Below are 20,553 nucleotides of genomic sequence, written 5' to 3'. Positions count from 1 at the left end.
TGTTTCAGAAACAGAAATCCCTCTTATAGCTGTGAGAATACCAAAGCCTAGAGAGGATTCCATGGTAAGTGCAGACCTGTGGAAGCACTAAATTCTTCCTGGCACCTCTACATTACCCAGCAGTGCATTTTATTTCTTGCCTGGTGAAAGAAAATGCTTGTGCTGCTCTAAAAATTATACAGCTTCTTCATATTTCTTCATGTCAGCTCCTACATTAACAATTCCCATTATGGTTAGCCACTTCCATACACCATCAAGCAAAATTGGGTCAAAAGGCCACACTAATAAACTATGAGTATTTTAATCAAAACAATATGGATTAAGGCCAGTGTAAGCCAGAACACTGTGGGTTTTTGGTTCCCCCTGCCCTTATCTTCAGCTATATGAGAAGCCATTAAGGTAGTGTATCCATGATTAATCCTCGATAGTAATGTAAAGCTTAAGGTCTCTTCAGGAAAAGCCATGAGGCCTTTTGTTATAAAGTCACTGTACAGCAAGGCAAGAAAGGTCACAAAGTTAAGAGCCCTAAGTGTAAGACAAGCCCAAGGTAAGGAACACACAGGGCAGCATTAAAAGCGCTGTAACCCTTGACAGCTTTTCTATTTCTAATAGTGGAATAGGTAAAATGGTATCCCACTAAAATAAACACTGCTGCAGAAAAATACCTGTTTATCTACAAAGTTTTAAAGACAAATTATGAAAGAAAATTTGGGCGATACAAGCCAGCATTTACCAAACTTGAGGAGTTTTTAATTTAAAAAAATTAAGTATTGCACTTTTGTGGTCTGTGTCATACTACATAAGTGTGGAAAAAACCCAAGATACTACCCTACTACAACGAAGAACAGGTTTGAGTCAGCTTTTCTGATATCGGTTTTGTAGTCTGCATGCTTAACTTGAGCTAAAGTAAGGGGTTTGAAAGCTGCTGGAAGCTGTACGTCACAAACCACTTTGCCTCAAACATGAAGACCAACCCATTTACTGGCATCTTCATAAATCATCTATGCAATAGGTACTACAACCATCTTTTGATATGATTCTGCACAGGTGGAAAAACAGGTGGAAAGCCAACCTCATGTGAACAGCCTCATCACTGGTTCAGCGGGCTGACAGCATCTTTCTGCAATGTACATGGAGCAACTTTGGAAAGTGGGCCTCATTTCATTTAAGGCAAAAAGGATAATATAAAATGAATTTCCCATTACTGAAATGGTATTATTGATAGGTATAGTCATTATGGGACAAACATCTGTGTACCTGAGGCAAGGGGATGAAAAAAAAAAAAACAAGGGATGTAGTTATTCTACATCCACAATAGGCAGCTCAACCACGTTTGCCTACCTTTTGATCAAAATTAAAAAAGACACCACATTTTTTTTTGAGAAGTCAGCTTGTATTGAGATTATCTCTGTGAAAGCACCCGTAATACCCCAAGGTAGTACCAAAACAAAACAGATCAGTATTAGTTTTCTTTAAACTGTTAAACTTTATTATAAATTAAAATTTCTTTACAAAAAATTGCACATAATTGACCACTCTTAGGTTCTGATGCACTGGCATTTGCAATAGTTTCTTTAATCTTCAAGTTTAATAGTCTCTGCCATGAGTCCAATGCAGAAAAGGGCAGTAAGCAACCCTCTTAGAGCCTTCAAGTGCAAGAAGCATACTTGTGGCCACGGCAGTTACACTTTCCTTAAGAGCGGCTGCTTTTGTTTTAAATCCTGCAATGAAAAAGTCTCAAAAAAGGTTTAAAAAAGGAAAAACCCAAAATGGACTACTTGCTTTTTACTGTAAACACAGCCCAGTAAATTAATCCAAAACACATATCTCTCAGGCATCAGCGAGAGTGTCAAGTCAATCAGGAACAGCAAAACAAAGAAAATAGTAAATAAAAAGAAAACATAAAAAAATAAAGTCTGTCATTTTGATTAACTATACTTACGTAGATGACGTTATGAGAATCTGGCAGGGCCCAGAAGCAAGGCCAGACAGGGAGTTCATGTTTCCAGAAGGTGGTCATGTTAATTGCTTCCAGGTTCAAGGAAAGCAGATCGGAGACTTGATATGCTCAGCAATACTCATCTGCCTTACACAGATCTTAGGGCATGGATCAGCCTGAAGAACCATTCAACTGATTTTGGCATTTTATAGGACTTATGGCTGACCATACTGAGTGTTCAGTAATTCTTGTTTTCTGTTCTGTAAGTGTTTAAATTTAAAAGCTCATCTAGGCTGACTCCAACCTCTTGGCACTTGGAAACTAGTTTTCTCAGGTTATCAGTTTTACCTCCTCCTGATGCTTCAAACAAGAGTTGCTGAAAGAGAGGGGGAAGCAGATATAAGATTTAGCCAGAGCCTGAGCATCACCACATCTATGGATATGGGATATGCAGAAAATTTATATGAAACCTCAAACTGAATCATAAGGAGAAAACATTACATCTTTCCACAGTGTTGCACATAGAGGTAACTTCTGAAGGGCTCTCTGATATAAATGATGGACCTGCAAAATAAAGGTAAGTATTAAAAGTCAGCACAATTTCATGCACTCAAAATGAATGATCTGAAGCACAAAAATCTCTTGCAATAATTTTTAAAATACTTTTGAGGTAAAGCATTAAATTGCTACTAAAAGCAAAGGCAAGTTTATGTCTGACCTTAATTCTGACCCTTGTATGAACATGATTAGTTACATGAGTACATTGTATTTTTCTTCACAAGATTCTTGCCTCATTCATTGCACAGGATGGAACACATTCAGAGAATGAAGCAGCTTACTGAATATTTCTCTTTCACCACTCAATATGTAGTCTCAAGGTCTTGTTTATTGCATATCATCCCAATCCTGCAATAAAAATAACTGTTTCATGGGTTTTTTTCTTTCAGCCTCTATGTGTACTTTAACAATCAGTCTGAGTTTTTGCAATTCTCAAAGAAAATGGTTTTACCATTTTATTGTTCAAAATAGAGGACCAAAACATTTAATGCTAGTACTTACTCAAGTCTCCAACTACTGGTATCTAAAGTACCAGCTTCAATCAGAGTCATTAGGGGAGGTATTTGTTGGCATTTTAAATACTTGTACCCATTTTTATATTCTTTTAACAAACCTTTACATGACCTCTGAAGAGAATAAGTGACAGGTTCTCCAGGAACAGGAAATCCAGAATCTGAATCACAATTCAATTTTAAACCAATATCCTACTTGTTTACTAAAAAAATCTAGTTATCTGGAACAATCACTGATTTGTGTAAACAGTTTTAAGTGCTCACTACATCCCAAACTAAGACCCTCCTCCCCCCTGCCCAAAAAAACCCCAACTGCACTGTGTGTACCTTCTTAAGTGATTTTACCACATGCCGTATAGTTAGTGAGGTGGTTGCAGAAGAAAACCATGCGATTTCTTCTGGGTGTAATCCAGCTACAATGTTTCACATATGCCTTCATTTTAATTGGTTCATTTTCTTTAAAGGCCCTCCTTTTGATGCATTTGAAATATATTTTTCTAACCAAACAAATCTTTTCAGTCACCAGCCTTTTCAGGGATCTTTTCAGTCACCAGCCTTACTATAGGCAGTGCCTTAAGATGTAGTCCATCTAATACAATGACTGAAGCAGGGATCTGTGACTAATTACAGATTACACCAAACCAACAGAGACAGAATTAAGGTTGAATAGGCAACCATGCCTTTGATATCTCCTGACTTTGAATTATTTGACCTTACAAACCAAATAACTCTGCTTGGGGGATGTTCTTCTTAAACATTCTAGGGGACAGCAAAAAAGGAAAGAAAATATTTCATATGCAAGTCTAACAATAGCCATGCCACCCCTTATGGATCAGTTAAGCTTTAACATGGATTCAAAAGAAAGACCACAGATAAAAAAAGAAGGATGCTAAGAAGTCACTAAAAGAATGACACAAAACAAGATACAGCAAAGAAGTTAGTTCAAAGACACCACAAGGAAGTGGTGAGTCACAAATCTAGGCCCTCATGATAACCCCCCAGCCCCAAATACATAGCATCCTTCCACAGGCAGAAGAATATTTTGATAGCAGCAATACCAGGAAGATCATTCTGTTTGAACTGAAATGTGATTCAGTTGCTGTGCCAAAAACCTCTTGTATTTGTATATAGTGATTTTTCCCTTCCCTAAGTACCAGTAAGTAACCTTGTTATTTTTGGAGAAAAAGAAATGATGTCTTTTGGGTGGTCAGGAACTATTCAAACTCTTTACATACACTCATTTGGCAGACCCACTCTTCCAACTACTTCACAGAACCAAAGAATGGTTTGGGTTTGAAGGGACCTTACATATCATCTAGTTACAAATCCCCTGGCATGGGCACCTTCCACTAGACCAGGTTGCTCAAAGGCCCATCCAGTCTGGCCTTGAACACTTCCAGGCATAAAGCATCTGCATCTTCTTTGGGCAACCTGTTTGTGTCTCACCACCCTCACAGTAATTTTTCCTAATATCCAATCTAAACCTGTTGGTTTGAAGCCATTCCTTCTTGTCCTAGTACTACATGCCCTTGTAAGAAGTTCCTCTCCAGCTTTCTTATCTACTTGTAAAGACAGTCATTAGCATCTTTCAGCAAAACAAGTCTTTCTTCCCTCTACTGTATTTTCAGTTCTAGCAATTTCCTCCAGGTAAAAAAAAAAAAAAATTAAAAAAAAAATCAAATAGGAGAAGAATACAGCCCTCTCAGTAAGGGAAAGATAAACAGAAACAGTATGCCCAAGTACTCATTCATTATACAATCCATTCTACCTTGCCTGTCAAAGACATTTCTCACACTTGAGGTAAATGTTGTGATGTTTATAAACAAGAATATTTCAACTGCCTAGGAATCTTGGTTTTACAGATGACCATTGCTTTGGATAAAGCCAAGATATGAGAAGTCTTATAGAATTTCATAATTACTCATTTTAGTACACTGTGTTGACTTACTTCTCTTTGTCCCATTAGAAAGCATTCGGCAGCAATGGCTCTGAGGAAAAGAAATATATACAAACATTTATTCTTGAATTATTTTAAGTGCCATTAGTGGCAGAATATTGACTGTGGAATGGAATTACTAATTCCTTGAGAAGAAACTGACTAAATTCCAATGAGGTTAATCTACATGAAAAGATAAAAATAGCCATTTTTTAAAAACAACCTTACATGAGCAAGACATTTCAGTTGTTCCCCATTATGAACAAACACTGAAGAAAAAGATCAGTTCAGCATCACTGGATAATGGAGAATACTGCTATTGTGATATATAAAGGGGAGGGGTAGAGAGGGGGGGAGACAGAAGTCAATAGTTGAATTTAAAAAGGCAACTTGTAAATACATAATTCATATTTATCTGCATAATATCCATTCACATAAGTTTCTCCAAGAGAGAAATTTCATTTCTCATTTTTAAGAAGTGACAGTACCTCTGTCTGCTGTAACAAACAGTTACTCTCTAAATAATAAGCTAATGAAAGAGAGGCTTCCAGTACAAGCCCAATTGGAAGGACATTTCAGATTTACCTTTGAGATGTAAACCTTATAAACAAAAGCAATATCTATGAAAACAGATGTATGATTGTTGCATTACATTTTCCAGATGGCCAGGCATGTTGGGATATTATATGTAAACATCTTGGCTTGTAGTTTCAGAATTTGAACATTGCTCTCCTCCCAGTATCGCAGAAGCAGTCTGTAAAAGGTATTCATGAGAAAGGAACACTGTTCTAATCACTTGGACCATAAAAGCTGTCCAAAGATACAAACACACTATACAAAATCTATTATACCTAATCTGAGCTGAGAATTGCAAGTAGGAAAAAACCCAAGCCACCATATACAATATTAACTGATCATGCTCTCAGAACAAAACAAAACAAAAATGTTAAAATACACTTTCAGAGAATAACTAAGAAGTATGAAATCAGAGAGAAAATATGATCTTGGCACATTACAAGATTACAAGTGGAATACAAATCCACTTTTAGCATGCACAAAGTAACTGCACATTTGAAAGGAGGTAAATTAGTTTTACAGTCATGTGGCTAGAAGTACTGTTTAGTCAGTTCTGCTCACCCATTTCATGCAGTATCAACATTGTTTAAGGGAGCTGCAAGTTCCATCTAGACAGAATCGCAACTTGGTTTAAAATTAAGTCATTCAACTTCATGTGCCAAAGGCAGGTATACTCTCCCCACGCCCACAACCACACATGCTCATTTCAAGTCTTGCTTTGAGTTCTTTGGGGTCATTGCTGATGATGAACAGTGTTTAGGGACTTTTCAAAACTACTCAAATACTCATGCATTCACTGCACCTGAATACAGTAAAACATGGACTCCCTAATCCTGGAAGAGCGCATTTTGAAATACTGTTCAAGTAAGAATCAGTGCAATGCTTACATTTACTGGTTCTTTTTCCCATAAGATTTTTTTTAAATATTCGTTTCTCTTTGCTAAATAAATATCAAGTTAAGTGCTTAAGGTGCACTATTATAGACTGGTGTATCCATTTTTGTTTGTTCTATGCCAGAACTGTACTTGTAATAGATCAACAAGTAACAACAAGATTTTAACATATATCTGACATTTCTCTACACACTTGAAATTTTGACCACTTTCACTGATCATGTACAATGCAGAGTTAATTCCTGTATAATTATAACCTGTCTGTAGATAGAATAGAACCTTGTCAAATACAAGATTGAGATGATGTCAGAAGGCACAATATGCCTCAAGCAACATGCAATAATAGAGGAAGAGTTTTACTTCCATGGTAGAAAGCAAATCATGCACGTCTTACACAAAAAACAGTAGTTATGTTAACAGTCTGTTGGTCTTGATTATAAGTATTTTTACATACCTCAGTGCAAGTCCAGGATTAGTAGGCATGGTAGAACAAAACCGTTCCAAGGTTTTGGAATGCTGAGATTTTGGAATGCAGCTCAAATAAAAAAGAATTACCTGTAGAATTTGAATTATAAACATTAATCCACTTTATAGCTCTTACTTTGCTAAGAATAAAGGAATGACAAACTATGAACACTACGACTAAAGGGAGTTGCCACCTTCAAACCTTATCACTCATGGGTACAGAAATCAATTTGTACAATAAAAAGTTAGTGTAAAGTTGCTAGCACCACATATTAGTCCCTCCAGCCTGCATTTAGTGAGCAAAGAGAAATGCACTGCATGTTAGCAAAATGGGATCCAGGATTTCTATAAGCTTTAGTCTGTTTGGGTAATTGCTCAACTTGTTTTTACTCATAACTTTACTCCTGTTTCTCAACGACTGTACTTTCCAAGAAAAAAATGACAGCGTAAATACTGTTTCCATCTGCCAGTATTATAGCTCTGCAGACTACTTGTGCTCAGCCATATCTGCCCTCCCTTATACATTTTCTCTTCTCTCTAGAAAAAAATAATTTGTCATTAACAGCTCTATTCACAGTGTTACAACATGGCATAAAGTTTCTCTTCGCCTTACACACCCTTTATTCAAAAGGTTGCTGCTAGGTACTCTTCTGCTCAAAACACTACTACCCTCAGACTGTTGCTTCTTTTCCTAGTAACTCCTAGCTTTCACAGTGTTCATATATTACTGGTGCTGTATTTGAACAAGTAGATTACAGGTACCTGCTAACAGGTCATCAGCCTCTGTTTAGTTTAAACTGTCCACAGATGCATTTTTACCTTATTATGAAACTCATAATTGGTCCAATAATCAGCAGTACTAAACGGAATTGGGTATCGTGTGGGGACTGTCACCAGACATCTGTTCACTAGATCAGTAAAAAGCTTGAATTCTTGAACTTTGTTGTTGGATCCAACAACTTTGCTATTGATAAAAACAAGGTAACTGGAAGAAAAAAGAAAAAAAAATAGATGGTTCTGGTAGCCTTCACTTAATAGTTGAGATTAATTGACTTTCTTCCCTTACGAACTTACTCTAACCAAATGTTCTGAACAGTTTCCTGTTGCATCACTGCCCCCAGAGCTGCTTCATAAGCATCCAGTGCTTCACCGACACTCGCATGAATAGACTGGCACAAACTGTTTACATAAAAAGATAAAGTGTTGTATGTCACAAACAATACATGTTATTGCACACTAAGAGTAAGACACGATGAAGAATTTCCCATCCTCAGATGCAAGAAAAAACAGTGTTTTCAGTTTAGCAGTATCATGGACTAATTTATCAGTCAATTTATTAAAATGGGTAAGTGTCAAAAGCAGGTAACAAGGAATAATAAAGCAACCATGCAGTTTAAAATGCAACCCTTAAAAACAAATTAAATCTTAGGAATTATCTTCTATTCCTGTAAAGTACCCTTTTACTAATCCTTCTAATATGAATGCTCTAACTGCCACAGAATGGAGACAAGTCTTGAGTTTCTGTTTGAGCTCCAGAACAATACATTTCAAAGTCAGATTAAAGCCACTTGAGAAATAGTATCAGACTGTGGCAATAAAATTAGTGTTCTGAAACAAGTATTACCAGGATCTGGGGCAGAAACACCCCGATCATGTCAGGAAAAAAAAGAAACTTGACAAGAAAAGTAAAAAAAAAAAAACACCTTAATTTTGTTCAACAGCCTCTCAAAAAAACATACAGTAAGACCAACATACAGTACCTCGCCAAAGACAGAAGTAGACACATTCTTTGATCAAGAGGTGGTGAACAATCCTTATTTCAAAGTGTAAAATTACAGTGGTAAAAAGGTAAGACTTTCACTAAGTCATGAGGAGAAAAAAAAAAAAAAACCAAAAAAACTAACACCCTCATGAAAGAGATTACAGAAATACAAAGATAGGGTTGATGTTGCTACCTTGCTACAGAACCCTCCTGACTAGGGTCATATAATCAGAGTGGCTGATTCTACTTGTTTTCCCCAAGAACTACGCACTAAATCACCAATTGCTACTCTTTCTAAAAAAGCAAGTGTATACATTTGTGTGCACACACACATGTACACACACTGTGATCTCCCCAAGTAAAATACTCTTACATGAGCTTTGACGCTTTGCTGATTTCAACCTATTTTGTGTTGCTAAAAGTGAACTTTTACGTGTTTTGTCCTCTGTACCTGAAGAAAGAAAGGACAGATATGCAGGCCCAGATACCTAGACACTCCCTTCAGCAAAACTGAAAGAGAGACACTCTGAAAGTAATTTAGCTCTGAAAGTAATTTAGGCATTTAATACAAGAGCACTAATTTCCCTTCTTAGAAGCAGGTGCTAAAATACAGGAGCACCTGAGCTTAAGACAAGGTCCCTTATGACTAAAGAGTGACCTCAAGTGTCTTAGTAACAACGCTTCTACTGTATAAGTGCCAAACCCAAAACTGACCTTGTGAAGAGGTACTTTCTGTTAAAAAAAAAGGCATTTCAGTTGGTATTAATGGACAAAAAGAAAACATTAAGATAACCTTTATATAAGGTTTAGATTAAGTTTACTTGAAAACCATAGATTTTACCTGTACACTGTCTACCAATTAAAAACTATAAGCAAGAGTGGTGAAGAAGTTCTGAGGAGTCCTCAATCAGTACGTGAAGCATTATCATCCTTGCCCCTTTTACATATCTTAAAAGCCAAATAACTACTTCTGAAGACTGACAAACCCAGACCATGAAGTCGTAAACTTCTTAAACAGCCTAAGCCAACACTTCAGTAATCATAGTTATGTAACTAGTATAAGTTATAGATGGCTAGTACTTTGGTGTCTGGCAATCCTGTATACTGCTGCCATCAAAAGGAAGAAATGAAAAAAGAAGATTGTGTATACATGACAAAGATGTGTTCCTCTGCAATCTCTTGCAGAAGATCAGGTCAGTTTACTGTGGAGGGGTTTCTCTCCATGAAGAGCTGAAAAAGCGGGTCAAGGAAGGTGGGGAGACCAGGACTAAACAGAATGGGGAAACTATTGTAAAATAATAGGGAGACAACTGAAAGCCAGGAAAAAGAACAACACTACTAGCAGTAGCAACCTAAAACAAAAGTAAACCAAAAAAATCATTTTGAGATGAACACACCTATTACTGTTCCCATAGGTCAGAATTTCTGAAAGATTTCTCAAGAGTAGAATTTGATATGCAATTCAGTTTCATAAAATTATCTCCATTGTGAAGCAGGCTGGTAGGTTTTCTAAGGACTGGCAGATCCTTTACGGAAAGAACCCAAAGTGATACACCCTTAGGCAAATAATAAATACTCTGTTTTTTGAAAATGGAATTTACTCAGACCCAAGAGCTATTTCTCAGAAATTCTTTACGAAAATCTCACCAGTATATCTGCCACAGATATGGGATTTGCTGGTTAATAACATCATCCATAAGATGTTCTTTATAGAGGGGTGATGTAAATTCAATTGGCATTGGAAAATTCAAGAGATATCTACAAGAGAAAAAAGTAGCAGTAAATGAGAATATCATTCTACATAGAAGACTGCTACGTAGATGTAACAATCAGTTCAAAAGTCCAGTTCATGAAAAATACTAAAAAATACACACTTTTCCTAGATTTAGTTTAATTCTAACTAGATACAATTTGTACAGAAAGCATTACATAGAAATATAGAAATAGTTAATATAGAAGGCATTTACTCCCTCATTATGTACAGAATTAAATGTTGACTTTTATCTGAGACTTTCCCTGGCCCAAGTAAAATACATTACGGCAGAATTGCCTACATACAATCAACTAGACTACTTTACCAGTACTAAATTTCATGTAAACAAATGTAAGCAGGAATAAAATCTAATACCTAACTTAGACATTACAAAACCTCAGCTGCCTAAGCTTTAGCACAAAAGGTTTTTGCTTTGAAGGCCTTCAGAAGCATCTACTTTGGTCATAAGAAACTTGCATATTTCAAAACTTCAGTAAGTCTCTCAATTAGGTGCTAAAATTCAAGTGGAAAATCATCAGGCTACATATCAAACCTGAGTCTTTTCATCAATAATAATCTGATTAATAGCATGCTGAACCTCTGGACTGAGCTCTTTTGCAAGTGCCTAAATAGTGTTTTAGATATGCAATTTTGGGCTCCCAGCTTTAAGGGTGGGTGGGTGGGGGGGGGGGAACCAAAACCAACTTTCACATATATATGATTGATTTTTCATTGCCCAAATCCAGACTTTTAACTTGCTTGCTATTTTATCTTTAAATATTCATAGGTTTACAAATTAGTGTCTATGCAAAAACAAGTATAACCAAGTATAAACAAGTATAAACCTTATATAAACATCATTCACTGAAGTTTTGGCAAATCACGCCAAGCTAAAAAACAGAAGAGTTTAAAAGTTCTAGACTATCTTCTTATTCAAGAAAATGCCAATATTGCCAAAATTTAAATTAAAAAAATACTCTAAATGTACCTTAAGAGATCCATGGGACCATGCTGTTGGCATGTATTCTCAAAGAAAGCTGCCACAAAGTCTTGCAACAGTGGAAGAATACTGCTTGATCTTTCCTGTTTCGTTGTTTGGGTTTTAAATAAAAAAAAAAATAAAATCAGACATCAATCTGAAAATGGTAAGAACAACTTAACCAAAACAAATAACAAGTGGTGTGCCTATCTCTGCAATGCTCCATTGTTTTCATTCTCTCAAGAATGAAGTCTAACTGGGTCACTCAGTAGGCAGTAGAAAAAAGCTGAAAAAATATTACGGGTTCTATTTTTACTTTCTGTTATTCTTGCTTAAGGATATTAACACTGAATTAGAACAATCTAAACTATAAATTTATGATTTTATATAATTTCTATTATTATCTTTTATCATTTCACTTATCTTCCCAATTATACTTCTCCCATCTACATAAAGGAGCACTAGATATTACAAAAATATAATTAAGATTAATCCATTTGATGAGTATTTCAAACAACACACAAAATCTAAATTTAATAAATCTAGCAGACCAACAAATTAGTTTTGGAGTGGAGTATTACCTGTGAAACAAGAAATTTACACAACCGATAAAAAATTTCTGCATTCTGAGGATTCTTCTCAAAAGCTCCAATCCACACCTTGTAGGCACTGTCACTCTGCTCCATCTGCAAATACAAGGTGGCCAAACTCTCCAAGAGCTGACAGTTGCTAGGACAGAGCTCCAACAAAGACCTGCAAAGTTCTGCAGCAGACTCCCACCTTAAAGAAAAGTAAAGATAAATTTTCAAAAAAAACCAGCTGAGTACTCCAGTCAAAACCATCTTGAAACAACTTACCTTTCAAGAAGTTTCAGCAAAGCTATCATGTTTCTGTAGAGAGGAAAGCAGAGAGCTATTCTTTTGTCAGCCTCAAGGCTTTCATCAGTACACGTTTTGACCGCATCTTTAAAAGAAAAGTAAAAATTAAGCCTTTAGACCTCACGCAACATCAAAGTTATTTAAAGTTTTAACATGAAAAAAGTCTCCTTTAACATAATGAAAATATGTAAGTGTGGAAAAATATTACTGAGAGTGCTGCTTTTGCAAATTATCAGAAAAAGACAATCTTTAGAAAAGTTGTCTTTACACTTATAACCATGTTGCAAGGACAAAAATCTTTCCGTTTCATCTCTTATTCATTTTAAAAACAATTTCCTACCAATGAAACACTAAAGCAATATTACAGACAGAAGCATATCATCATATTTAAAATCACATCCCAGGATTTCCAGCGTAGCTGCTGAAAGCTATTGAGACAAAAGCTAATATAGGATATTATTTTTCTTCTCTGTATCATAGAGTTATCCCCATTACCATGGCTACACTGCCTTTACTCCCACAGCTGGGTTATTCCATTGATCCTTGAGTATTTCCACACTGCATTAGCACCTGCAGCATATTCTCAGTGGCAACTCAATACTGCTGCTGGCTAACACACGAAGTACTGACATCTATAAATGCTACATAATAGCATTTGTCTGCTACTATAAAGTCTACCTCTGGCAGCAACACAAATCAAGAACTCAATTTCTTCTAATATCTTCATTTTACATCTTTAAAAAAAACCCTATTTAAACTCTGAATTGAGATAAACACATGCATTTCTCTGCCTCTTTTAAGGAAATACACTAACAACATTCCAGGAAAATAACTTTGCAATAAACACATCCTGTTAAGAGGAGAAAGGGTAAGAAAGAATGATGACAGAAGCTTGGCTTTATGCTTGCTTAAGCCCAAGAAAACTAGCAGTCACAAGCCACTGACTGGTCTTTTTCTCTGAACTGTCATATTCTATCAAGATAAGGCTGTGGCTTCGAACCACAGACGAAAAAAACTCAGTGCATTTGTTAAGGACACGAGAACATGGAGTTTCCTCATTGCTCCATTCAAATCAAAATTAAATATTCATTGGATTAATCCAATGGCTCAACGGAGTCATCAGCAATATTGCACTGCCTTGAAATTCTAGAAGTTGGATAATATTTCTTGATTTAAAACATGTATGAAGTAGTTTACCTCCTTAAGCTTACCTTCAAACATAGCTAACAGTACATCAGGATCAGTCTTCACATCTTGAACTGTTTGCCATGGTATTAAAAATGGTTCTTTGTGCACAATCCTTGAAGGACTGACATTTGCTGGATCATAGAACTTGACTGGGAGAATACCAAATTCAATTAAATGTATGTAAGCCAGCCAAGCCAAGCAACGGTCACTTACAGTAAGGTGTTCAGATATCATCTTTTCATTTGCTGATTTTAAAGCATTCTGTAAAGGTTAAAAGAAATACATTATATTTAAGATTTAAGAACAGAAAAAGAAACAGGAAGAGTGAGTTTTAATATTCTCAAATCTTTTCCACAGAAAGGACAGGAACTAATTCTTTACATCAATCATCATCATATTCAGTTTATGTGAATGCATGACTATGCAAATCATATGGATGATTTCTAGGAATAGGTTCAGAAAAAATGCAGAAGGTTGTTACTTTGGAAAGAGAGACACTTTGAAAACTTGCATCTCCCAACGTGTTCCATTTTTCTGAATAATTCTCCAGTTACTTCCAGTTCCGCAGAAGTAATACATTAGCTCTAGAGACAATTCATCTACAAGCTGGATTCAGCTTAATATATCCTACTAGGTTTTGTGGGTTTGGGATTGTTGGTTAGTTTGAGGTTTTTCTTTATTAAGGTCTAGCTATAAAGCTACTAAGCTACAGCTAATCAAAAATCAACTGAAGCGACCACCACCTCTAGACATACTGTTTTAAAAAATGTCTTGGAAACTTTACCAAGTACAAGGATAGTGTTTCAAATTTTTCAACTAATTATACACAAAGATAGAACAGTCCAGTTAAATCAGCAGATCCCACATAAAACAACTGGAGCAAGCAATTAGATAAAGTCTAAACACAAACTGCTCCTGAAACAGAACAGAATCTCATGACTAGTGATGTGTCAACATTTTTTGGGCAAAAGGCAGTATGGTCAAAGAGTGCACTTTCAAGGGAATGAATGTACTTGCAAATTTATACAAAATTCAGCAGGACACACATCCTGAAATAGATGAAAACTGATGTTTCAAAACAACTTCACTTATTCACTCTTGAAAATATTTACTTCAAAAAAATTGCTTTCAAGTCTTCTAAAGAGACACACTGCTATTTACTCTGAAGTAGCAGCTACTTAAATACGGTTAAATAATCACTTCTCAAGACATTCTTTTCAACTACACATTCCAGATTATTATTAAAAGAAACAGAAAGTGTCAAAAAAGTGTTTGGTTTTGTGATTATGCATTGCAGAAAGGTAAGGGAAACCAATCTGTGTTATTCTCCCATATACTCTGGATTTCCATCTCAATTTGACAATTCTCCCTCTGTTCTTTTTGGTAATTCAGAATTACATTTCTCAGTACATTTGGGGGAAGCCATCATAGTATTGCACCTTCCCATTCCAGCTGGAGCCAGACCAAACTGCGAGGGCCTCAAACCTCGAGTAACATGTCAGGCTGTAGCAAACAGGCATCACCTGCTGGGAGGAATAAAAACCTGCAACTGAAAGGACAGCAGCTCCCACTTTGGGGAGAGGATGATGTCAGCACTCCATCTCACCCTCAGCCACCACTTTTATTACCTACACAAAAATAACAAGTCACCTAAATTCTTTCTACAGTCACAGTTTTAGGCTGAGGTAACTCAGTGACTTTGGAGCTCATGAGAGCAATAAAATCTGATTTAAACAGTCTCCAGATTTGAGAGCAGGGCAATACTGTTAGATAATATCATACTATGCTTTTTCCCAAGAACTACTGGTTTGATAATTTCTGTAGTAATTTTGAATACCTGAGGCAATACATTACTCAACAGGGCCTTCACTGCAAAAACTGCTCAATGACTTACTGGAAGTCAGGAAATACAGCATGTCCCTAGGAATTATTTTGAAACATAGTGGTCTAGGCTATTAGCTACACAAACAAGGCAAAATAGATAAAAACCCAAAGGTATATCCAGATTTTACAATGGCATCATATCTCAAAACAGAATCCTCTATTTGCTGAAGGAATTCTCCTAGTGGAAGAAACAATTCTTCTCAAGTTGAAACTATCAGAGTCACAGGCATTAAAAAGGTGAAGGTATGAAGACACTCCTGGGGTGTAACTCAGGAGTTACCTGCAGCAGAATAAGAGCATTCTGATGTCTTCCTGTAAACAGGCTTAAGTGAACCCTGTAGAGGAGAGTCTCCAGCAGCTGAAAGGACACAAGATTCGGATTTTCTCCTCCCCTCGTCACATCCATTAGGAACTGTAACATCCTCCCACATACATAGTCTTTTCCATCAAAGGAATTCTCCAAATTCAAAAACTAGGGAGAAATAAGTCACATTAATAATAACAATCAGAATACAAGTAAAGCTTATAAGCCAATGTTTAAAAATTGCAGAAATCAAAGATTTTGAATAGTGTCTTTCACTATCTTATGAACTGTATTTCCCTCCCTCACACCAAATTTTCACATTAAACCTCAAAATATACCACTTTTAATACATGTAAGAAATAATAGCCAATTTTTGCAAAGCCTAAGAAACAAAAAATAAGCAACAAAACATCTTGATTTGAAATAACTTTTATTACCTGAGGAAAAGTGATGATTTCTACAAATAACCTGCAAGCAGAACTTGAGTCGCTTTATTTTCTGAGCAACTTCTGAGTTTTCAAAAAGCTAAAATGCTTTTCATTTCACACTTCCCCTGTCATATGTACTGGCTTTCTACAGTAGAAAATGCACACTTACAGGAACATTTCACATACGTTTTTTTTTTTTTTTTACTTACAGTCCACCAGATTTGATAAGAAGGAGCATATTCCACTGCTGTTTCACACATTTCCTGTATCTCCTCCTTGGTTCCTCTTTTTGCGAAAAGTCTGAGGTAATGACACCAAATTTCAGGATTTTCTTTGTTGTTCTCAAGGGCTCGAGCCAAAACATTTAAAGTAGAATCTAAACACTCAGATGATGAGCTGTAGAAGTTAAAAAGAAAAGCACTCGCATCACCTGTGTTGGTATAATGACTTACACAATATCAAATATGAAAATGAACGCTTTGAATTAGAGTGGAAGTCATACACACTTAGCCATCTTTTTTTTAAAATGTATTGTCCTTTACTATCAAAGTTTCAGTAGGTTTTCACCCTTCAAAGGTTATTACGTGCAATTATCACAGTACACAGAAATACAAGACAAATAGGAAAAAAGTGCCAATTCAAATAAGAGTCCAGTTTAATGAAAATGGGTAAGATTCATCTGTAAGCAAAGTTCTCAAGCTGCAAGCATATAAAGGCATTTACATTGCACAGGTTTAAGAACTTCAGCAGGAATTTCAAAGGTATAGTAAAGTAAGTTATATTTTTGTTACGTATTTACTTTCTACAGTCATTAAACATAAGCATGTCATACAGGTTCTCTGCCTCCAAACCATTTAAAAAAATGAAACTTTACTTTCTGAGATAACTATCATGAGATGATACCCACAAAGTAGTATTTGTTCAAATAACTGACTATACTGCAAACCACAAAGCTGAGCTTTAATTCATAGACAAACTTGCATAAAACCACAGAATGCTTCTGAGGCCACATTTATTCTGAAAACATCTTTCGAAATCATTTTGCATAGACAGAGAGGAAAAGAAGTCCCAAAATAAAAGTAATAGAATTAACCATAAGTCTGAAGCTTTCCCAACCCCTTCTATCACGACTTTCACCTACCACACCACTCAGGTTTCTTCAGAGCACTGAGAGAGGAGGTGGCTGTTTAAAGAAAAGGATTCATTGATTTCCATTAGGTTTTCTCCCTTCTTTTCTTGGTCTTTTCCCAAGAACACTTAAATATAAAAGTGTGCTCTTCTTACACTGCCACTTGCTGGTAGTATTTTCCTTTGAGTACCAGCCTTTCCTTCTATTGTTCAGGCACCTACTGATACAGCTAAACTGATCTTTTGCTACCTTTTCCATTATCTACAGTTGTAAAGCAGAGCTGCTCCTCTCCATTCCCTGTTGCAGTTGCTTGAGTCAGTACCTCATTATTAAAACTGAAGTCAATCATCATGATGGATGAAACCATCATGACAGAATTCCCACTGAAATGATGTGACTGCCAACAAAAACGTGGTACCCTGCAGTATAATTTTAAGGAAGAGAAGCTATAGAAACTTAGAAATCCAGAAGTTAAAAAATATAAAATAAGAAACCGAGCACTCAACTGGGCCATTTCTACAGGGATAAAACCACCTAGCAGAACTGTTCTTATAAGAAAGCTTTCTGATGACAGTAATTTCAAACATTATTCCAACCATTCACTCTGTAGTAGAGGAGTAACTGATTTGAGTTTATTGGTCCACTACTTGACCACTGGAAGTACAACATTCCACTGTAATCTTAAAACACGTTAAGTTGGGCACTTTTCAAACATGAACAATTATTTCTCCCACACTGCTTTCCATCACCTTCCATTCTGAATCAGAATCCACCCAAAAATAAACCATCAGTGCAATTTATTACTCATATGCAATACTACGTACAGCAGGAAATCTGATCTAATCTATTTTTTAATCTGCTCTTAAGTAATTAATTATTTGTGGTGCTGTTAAAGAAAATTCTTTAATATCAAAAAGGAAACCTGATCATAGCAGCATGGTTAAATCAAACCTAAATGCAGCAAGTGTCTAAAATCCAATCTAAAATGCAGGAGACATACCCTTCATTTTGATTCAAGTATTTATATGCAAGTTTAATCCAAAGCTGTACATCACAGGGGTTTTCTTGGACACTTGCTTCCAAGTTGGAAATGTCATCAGTCTCACTTGTAAAATACCGGACATCATCTGGAGTGACCACGGCATCAAGCACTGGAACTCTTTTTTTATGTTCTGTGGGATTTGCTGCAAAAAATATTAAAAAAAAAAAAAAAGTTTATTTTCAAAACAGAAGTGACCTGTAAGATCAGAACTCACACAAGAGGTGCATTTATATATTTCAAATAGAGCTACTGACCAGAGCAAAATATGGTTATTTCAACATCCTTTAAAACTTAAAACCATGCTTTTTGTAGAGAACTGGTTATATTTCAAATGTGAAGAAAAAAATAAATAGCTCTAAAAGGTTGACTTGATCAAGAGACATCAACTAAGCCTGTTATTTCGGCAGCATTAGGAACTAGACCCATTTGACAAAGAAAAATTCCGAGTCTCTAAAAATCCTTTTATAGGATTTGCTAACAAATCCAAAAGTTCCTACTTGCATGAGTCACATGTGAAACACTGTCATGTTACTGATACTCTAGCAAGCTTCCAAGTCTCAAATGCTGCTTACCAGCACTTTTTTAACTGCTGACCTCACACCAAATTGTAACTCTGTAAGAATTTAAGATAACTGAACACACGAGGTTATCTTAAGGGTTCGGGGTGGAATAAAAATTTAAAAAAATCCTAATGATACTCAGACAAAGTTGAAACATTCTAGGGAATTAGTTCCTTATGCTCCTTTAATAACAGGTAATTAGAAATTCCACCTTTATTTCCAGTCACATATTACAGGAAAAAGAATCTGGTATAAATACAACCGACTTATATCAAACTTTACCCAAAAACGTATGGAAAATAAAGTTTGCATGCAGGAAGTATAAAGCCAAGAGAGCTATTAAAATCACTAGTTTTTTCAAGAACTACTTAAGAAAATCAGGAGTTTGGAAGAGGTTGATAGGTATTTTCCTTCAGTGCTCTTTTTCATTCCAGCCACACATCCAGATTACCATATTTAATAGGTCCAACAAACTGCTCCTCTTCACTGCTGCTACTATCTAACAGGGGTTTTCTCCAGTACTTTGGCCTCCACTTCCTTTTCTCTTTCCATGTTGTATGTGGAGGTGCTGTAAACAAAGTAATAGAAATTCTTTTCCTTTTCTGTATTCAGGAACAAAATGGTTTTAGATTTAGATTTTAGATTAAAAGATTCTATGAGTACAACACAAGTGTATACATTTCAATACTACTTATTTAAAATTTATTGTGATCAAGGGCATAAGTGATTTCTACAAATTGCACTCCAAAACTATTACATTATTGCCTTAAAACAAATTCTGCTGCCTTTAACTTACCATAATCAGTATTTATAATACTGAGGTAAACTAAGCAACAAAAAAAATATTCTTGATTTCCCAAATCACCAAGGTACTTACATAGTTTTAAGAAGTTTATATATATTGTATTTCATCTACCAAGTTACTTACTGTGACTTTTACTCTCATTGACATTGCTGGCCAGAAGAACAGCCATCTGATCCACTGACATACGGTCTCTGTTTATACCAAAAAGTTTTTCAACATATTTTTCTGAAACAAGAATATTTGTAGCTTAGGTAAATATATAAATGAAAACATTCAAGTAACTTAACAGCAATTCAGCACAATATATGCTAAATTCATAAAATGTGACTGCTTCAAGAGGTATGGTAATTTAACACACTAGCACAAAGAAATGAAAAAATAACTAAGTTCTCTTTGGTAACTTGCCTATATGGCAAAGGCATTGTTATGAAATTCCAGCTCCACTGAAACAGATCCAGTAGTTACAAAACTGAGGAAGGAAAGAGGGAAAGATTCCATGTTCATTCCTCCCCAGTCCCCTGAATCCCAGCAATAAAAGTATTGCTTTACTGAGTGAAATATTCCTCAGATCAATGATTTTTTTTCTTTTTGTAAAGACACCAAGGTTAATTAACCACTACAAAGGACTGAACTGGACAACTGAAGAAACCTACTGTTTCACATAGTTGTAACTTATATATTGCTTCACATCAAAATCCTTGTGCTCAGGGCTTTTAATGAAAGCCATTTCCTTCAGAAGCGAATCTTTGGATACCAAAGTGAACAAAAGACTCTTAAAAACCTGTGGCAGTGCTGATCTCCTCATCGGTGCTTTTTTCTGAGCAGCCAATCAGTTCTAAATTGTAAGACAGAATATCCTGAAACAGCTGCTTGCGGCTGAGAGTGCAATCTTTCATGTGTTGCCTAAAATAAACAAACAAGCAATTAATACATTAATCACAGCAGCAAATTATTAAGAAAGT

At 35.8% G+C, this 20,553-nt stretch overlaps 1 protein-coding gene across 2 annotated transcripts in view; it reads right to left on the bottom strand.

The window, feature by feature from the left end:
• Window positions 1-1,466: 1,466 nt before the first annotated feature.
• The window catches only part of ZFC3H1 (zinc finger C3H1-type containing), a 42,002-nt gene continuing 22,915 nt past the window's right edge, over window positions 1,467-20,553 (bottom strand). For both annotated transcript variants that reach the window (XM_051795879.1, XM_051795880.1), the window contains exons 18-35: window positions 20,373-20,494; window positions 19,715-19,816; window positions 19,238-19,354; window positions 18,185-18,368; window positions 16,265-16,451; window positions 15,604-15,795; window positions 13,463-13,700; window positions 12,231-12,336; window positions 11,955-12,153; window positions 11,383-11,477; window positions 10,289-10,399; window positions 7,954-8,058; window positions 7,699-7,864; window positions 6,869-6,969; window positions 5,598-5,699; window positions 4,958-4,997; window positions 2,441-2,503; window positions 1,467-2,315 (exon numbers count right to left, since the gene is read on the bottom strand). In XM_051795879.1, coding sequence (XP_051651839.1) covers window positions 2,178-2,315; window positions 2,441-2,503; window positions 4,958-4,997; window positions 5,598-5,699; window positions 6,869-6,969; window positions 7,699-7,864; window positions 7,954-8,058; window positions 10,289-10,399; window positions 11,383-11,477; window positions 11,955-12,153; window positions 12,231-12,336; window positions 13,463-13,700; window positions 15,604-15,795; window positions 16,265-16,451; window positions 18,185-18,368; window positions 19,238-19,354; window positions 19,715-19,816; window positions 20,373-20,494 — 2,368 coding nt within the window. In that variant the 3' untranslated portion in view covers window positions 1,467-2,177. The remainder of the gene's footprint in view (window positions 2,316-2,440; window positions 2,504-4,957; window positions 4,998-5,597; window positions 5,700-6,868; window positions 6,970-7,698; window positions 7,865-7,953; window positions 8,059-10,288; window positions 10,400-11,382; window positions 11,478-11,954; window positions 12,154-12,230; window positions 12,337-13,462; window positions 13,701-15,603; window positions 15,796-16,264; window positions 16,452-18,184; window positions 18,369-19,237; window positions 19,355-19,714; window positions 19,817-20,372; window positions 20,495-20,553) is intronic.

The sequence above is a fragment of the Manacus candei genome, unplaced genomic scaffold, assembly GCF_025592945.1.
Source record: "Manacus candei isolate 608988 ecotype Guabito, Panama unplaced genomic scaffold, ASM2559294v1 h1tg000043l, whole genome shotgun sequence".
Classification (NCBI taxonomy): domain Eukaryota; kingdom Metazoa; phylum Chordata; class Aves; order Passeriformes; family Pipridae; genus Manacus; species Manacus candei.
Note: the sequence above shows the minus strand (reverse complement) of the source record. Positions and strands in the feature narration are given on the sequence as shown.